Genomic DNA, 5,579 nt, shown 5'->3' on the forward strand with positions numbered 1-5,579 from the left:
CGAGCCTCCCGGCTCGCAGCTCCCGCCGGCGGAGCGAGGCCGCCCTTTCTCGGCAGCGTGATTTTTCTGCTTCTTCTTTTTCTCCTGAACTCTTCTTCCAGGGAGAGGCTAGTGGTAACAGGCCGAGCTGGATGGATGGGTATGGGGAGAGGGGCAGGACGACCAGCCCTGGGATTCTGGCCGACTCTCGCCTTCCTCCTCTGCAGCTTCCCCGCAGGTAAGGCACTGCTCCAGCCCGGGAACGGCCGGCTGGGCGCGCGGGGCCCGCTCCCCAGGTCTCCTCGCGGCGCCGGGCCACAGGTCTGCGGGCGAGTCGGAGCTCAGGTTCGCCGGGCGCCCTCGGGCCCCCGCCTCGCGTTTCCACGCGTCTTTGTTTCTCCCGCGTCCAGCCGAAGGCGCGATGGATGCGCGTGGGCACCTGGGGTTGGGGGAACCCTCTCAGGTTGTAATGAGAAAGAGCCAGGCGGGGAGATCACAGGCGCCGGGGACGTCTCCCAACTTCCCAGAAAAGGGGGTACCCGGGACGTTCCCCTTAGGGGCCCCGGAGAAGGGGGAGAAAGGGAGGCACGGACTCGGATCCGGGGGGCACTTTCTCTAGCTTCTCGTCCCGCAGTTTGCAGACCTGTCCGGTGCCCAGGGGTGGAGCCGGGGGCGCCTCTGAGGTCCCCGCCGAGCCCGGACCGCCCCCTCCCGCGGGACCCCGTCCCGCCCCCACGGGCTTGCCCACGCGGGGAAGCCCACGGGCTGGGCACCGCCGGCCCCTTGTTCCTGTGTGATAACATCCCGCGTCGGCCCCTGTTTGTTTTTATTGTGTCAGAAAGGGAGAGAATTTCAGAATTAAAGCTGAAAAAGCCCATCTGTTTCCAATGAATCCCCCATAGTTTTTCACAATGTTTTTGGCAGATCGCTGCTTTCAAATTCCTCCGAGCCGGGACCTCTTGTTTTTGTTGGGGGAAGGGAGACCAACTCCACAGAGAAGCATTTGTTCCTTCCCAAACGCTCCAGTTTCTTTACTTTTTTTTTTTTTTTTCCTTTCGGGGGGAGGGGGAAGGCACGAAACTTAAATCCCGGGTCTGTTTTCTTTATAATGTTTCATTAAAGTTTATTCCATTTTTGCCATATGCTACTCACAGCCTGGAAACAACAAGCTTTATATCCATTTTCCCCTTGCTAAAAAAAATACAAATAAACCCAGCGTCACGGACCAAATGGTCCCCGATGCAAGGCGGGATTTCCCGGCCACTTCCATTGTGCTGCGGGGTTCCGAGGTGTCTTTTTGCAAAGAGCTTGCCTTCGCTCGGCAGCCGGAACGAATCCGCAGCCCCCGCGCACTCCCGAGCTTTGCAAGAAAGGACTTGAGTTAGACCGGGGATTGGGTTGTTTTGTTTTGCTCCTCAGCCAACTGGGTTTCAGGAACTGGCAGAACTGGGCAGTCCGGACCCGGCCTGGCTGTAAGTTGGGGCTCCCGGTGGGAGGACCGTGCCGCAGCGGTAAGGGAGAAAGGATCCGTTTACCTTCCCGCCCCAGCCCTGCTTCGGGGCGGGGGACCTCCTCCCCGGAACCCACCCGGCCCTGCGCGCCCCAAGGGCGTCCCGGGTGAGCCGCAACCTGCTTGTAGCCCAGGATTCCATTGTGGAGGCCCCGGCCAAAGACAGGATGGAGGTGTCAATGCCTCAAAGAGCCCTTGGACCCATCCGGTGCACCCTAGCCCTGGAATATTACAACCTCCATACCGGGTCAAGCAGCAGGGAGTCCTCCTCCTCTTCCTTTTTTTTTTTAAAGGCAGTTTCCACCCCTCCTGCTTCCCCCCATAGAAGGGTCTGGCTGATTTGGTTCCCTCCCAATAACTAAGAAAATAAAATTTGAAGCGACCCTCCTCTTTCAAAAAGAAAAGAAATCCCTCCTTTTGGAGGAGCAGGAGTTTGCAGTGTGTGTGCATCTCTATTTGGTCCAGATAAAGATCCAGCCCATTGGAGGTTTTATCAGATGGGTTGATAAATGGCTTTTGTCCCTTGGCTGCCATGGGGGATGTGATCTCAGCTTGGAGCTGAAATTGAGAAGGGGGGCTTAGAGGCCCTTAAAACAACACCTTCCCGCTCTTAAAGCGGCAGCACTTGTTAGCTTCTTGGGCTGGAGGGAGAGGAAAGGAAAGGCTGGCAGGAGGTACTCAGAGGTAGGAGGGAGCTGCCAGGGTGGTGGTGAGGGGTGGAGGGGGTTGCTGTTTGATTTCTCCATCTTAGAAAACTTTAAACATCTCCCCCGTAGTCTGAGGAAAGCTGGTGGGTTATATAATGCACAGCCCGAATTCCATCACTTGTTTCCAAGAAGCCCATTTCTTTTTGGCTTCAAGGCTGGTAACTAAAACCTGGCAGATAGAGCAGATAGCTGTTGCACTGTCATGCCAACTGGCTAATGTTTCTTCTAATTTGAGGCCTTGACAGGCGCATTTAGTCAAAATTGCCCACCTTGCTGAAAACTGAGCTTCCAGTATGCCCGCATGGAATACACCGGGGGGCTCTGAGAACGTGTGGGCTCCGGAATCCTGGGTCAAGAAGAGAGGCTCTTAAGAGGTGAAATGGATCATTTCCACCACAAAGGGATGGACTATCGTATTCTTGACCTATGGCAGAGGGGCTGCTTGGGGATAAAGTCAGAGAATCTGCAGGTCTGGTGGGGAGTGGGGTGGGCATTTGAGAAAAAAGAAAAGAAAGCGCTGGAGACAGTCAGGGGCCCTGTGTGCCGGCTTCTCCCTCCAAAGACAGGTGGAATCCTCTGGAACAGCCGCATGAAAGCATAGGCTTGTTCAGTGCTAGTCGACTTGAATGGCGTCCAGGAGTAAACCCATAGGAGTGCAAATTAAATTGGACATAGTTATGTGGAGAAAGATGCCTTAACCTCTTGCTAGACAGAGAAGGCTTGTGAGAGTGCTAACATGTTCTCAGCATGCATGGCGCATCTCGTGCGGTCCTGACGCGGGGACAGAATTGGGGGCCCTCATCTGAGCAAGGCTGGCGTCCACCTCCAAGGCCTGGTGGAAGGACAAGAGCCCTTCCATGTCCCTCGGCTCGTCAGGGTGTGTGCGGGCACGATGCTGTACTTTCAGCCAATGGACAGGGTGGCCACGTCTAGTTGGGAGGGGGGTGCGTGGCGGGAGGCCAAGAAAGGCTTCTTAGGGAGTCTTCCACTAATAACATCCACTTCAAAACACAATTAATAGATACTTTTTAAAACTTTGAAACCACCTTGACTTAATAAAACAGATTTCCAAGAGGAACTCATCAAAGTCATATGTTGTAGACATGTTGGCACGCTTCCCGTTGGCTACATATGGATGCTGTACTCCAGCTCCGGTGGTTCTCAAAGTGTGGTCCTTGGACCAGCAGCACCAGCCTCCCCCGGGAACGTGTTAGGAACTGACTGAAGCTAATGCTCTGGGAGTGGAACATGCAGTCTGTACTGTGACAGACGTTCCAGGGGGCTCTGATGCACCTCAACTGTGAGGATCAGTGTTGGAAAAATTATTGCCCTGTGCCTTCCATGTTTCCTCCTGTCTTTCCCTTTCCTTTTAAACTGCAGTTGTTTTAGAAATTAATCCTCATGGGGAAACTAAGGCTTGCAAAGACCCAGGCCCTGTGTAGTATCCAAGGACATCCATGCCATTCTAGAGTTGAGAACGTTTATCTGAGAGCTGCCATTCAAAAATGTGCAAGCAAGTCAACCTGCTTATCACATCATTGTCCTCCCAGGAGGACTTTGTGTCCCAGAGGGAGAGACTGAAATGAGTCCCATTGCCAGAGCCAGGTGGCAGTAGAGCCAGCCTGCAGGCTGGTGCATGACACGCCAAGGGATCTGCAGGGCTGAGCCCTGGCTCCCAGGGAGGGTGGGATGTAAAGTCCTGTGGATGGTTGACCCTTTGGCCCTGAGGATGAGCTGGGGCATAAGGAGAGGATCTCTGGTCGTCAGGTTTAGGAAGGGAAACTGCTGCAAGCTTGGAGGAATTGCTAGCAGTCACCCCAGTGCCAAAGGAGAACTGGGCAGAGACGATCAACAGGCTCAGATAAGGACGCTCCGTGAGATGGGGCAGTTGGGTCCAGGTCTCTGTGGAGGTGAGGGAATCGCATGGGGACCACTTTCTGTGTTGGAGGTCATACGGTTCCTGCTAACATGTCCTTCTTGGGTGCAATGCGCCCAGCCCTTGTTAGAGGATCCAGGTTTTATGTTTGGTTGAGGGGTTGGGGCGTCATACTGTTTCAATGCCTGGCTGCATTCAGCCTGCCTGAAATTGAGGGCACTGTTTCTTTAGGGCAACTAACTCATTCCAGTGGAGCCAGGAATTTCTAGTCTTAAAGTTGGGAGTCCCGTGTCTTTAGAAGCCCCCTCAGTCCTGGGTACCCCAGGATGGTCGGTCTCCCTGGACTCCCCGTGTCCTGGGACCAGGGTTTGGCCTGTGTCTGTTAATCCTGCCGCCGCAGACAGTTCAGTCCTGGGTGTAAAGGGCCTCTCCTTCTGTCCGTTTGCCCGGCGCTGGGCCTCCTTCCTGCGCCCTGTCCTGCCTGTCTCCGCTGGCATCTGCCTCGAGCAGCTGAGCCGCCCCAGGACCTGCCTCTGGGATGACCCCTGCCCCCGCCCCACTGTCCAAGTTGCTCAGGAGCTCAGGGCTCTGCATGACCCGCTCCCGAGCTCCCAGAAGGGAGAGCCCGCTGACATCCAGTTCCACACTCATCTCCAGCCTCATTCCCATGGCCTCTGGCATGCCCCTGGGCTCCAGGTCCCTGCTGGTCTCTGTACCTGCCACCACCCACCCACCTTATGGGTGGGCAGCCGCTGTGTCTTGCTCATGCCATGCCTGGTTTGGAAAGGGAACGCCCACTGGCAAAGCCCAAGGTCAGTGCCACCTGGCGGGGCCCAGCGCTGTCCCTCCGATGACCTGAGGACCGGCCACCTTGGCTGCTAATACCTGTCTTCCTCGTGTCCTGGCTGCTTCCCGAGTCTTGGGTTTTTAATCTTCTTCTAAATCACTGGATCTGTTTATAAGGGCAGGAACCCCATTTCCTGTTTCTGCGTGCACTTTTCTCTGAGATGCACCCCAAACATGCCTGGCACAATCCCGGAAATTACAGGACCGTTGCGTTTCTTTGTGTTTCTCTTTGTCTTTTTGCTCCATGGACCGAGATCGCAGATTTGGGGAGGGGGGTTGTCCAGATATCTCAATCATTCTTTCCAAAAGATGTTTTTCTGTTTATAAAGACAGTACTCATTTTTAAACCTAAAGATAGAAAAGGATACATAAGAAAATGGAAATAACCAAAATTCCAACCTCCTACAGGCTGCCATCACTAGTTAACATTCATGAATAGCCTTTGAGACATGGTACTGTTATATTCTAAACAATATGATCATTTGAAGGAAAACAACAATTTTTTAAAAATTTATTATTTTGTATCGGAGTAGAGCCTATTAACAATGTTGTGACGGTTTCAAGTGAATGGCGAAGGGACTCAGCCGTACATATACATGTATCCATTCTCCCCCAAAACCCCCTCCCACCCAGGCTACCACATTACATATACATGTATCCA

At 54.0% G+C, this 5,579-nt stretch overlaps 1 protein-coding gene across 1 annotated transcript in view; it reads left to right on the top strand.

Moving 5' to 3' along the window:
* The window catches only part of RGMA (repulsive guidance molecule family member a), a 49,368-nt gene that overhangs the window by 21,569 nt on the left and 22,220 nt on the right, over positions 1-5,579 (top strand). The window contains exon 2 of the mRNA XM_010832177.1: positions 102-217. Within this exon, the coding sequence (XP_010830479.1) occupies positions 102-217 (116 nt within the window). The remainder of the gene's footprint in view (positions 1-101; positions 218-5,579) is intronic.

This window comes from Bison bison, unplaced genomic scaffold (assembly GCF_000754665.1).
Source record: "Bison bison bison isolate TAMUID 2011002044 unplaced genomic scaffold, Bison_UMD1.0 scf7180017860443, whole genome shotgun sequence".
Lineage (NCBI taxonomy): Eukaryota > Metazoa > Chordata > Mammalia > Artiodactyla > Bovidae > Bison > Bison bison.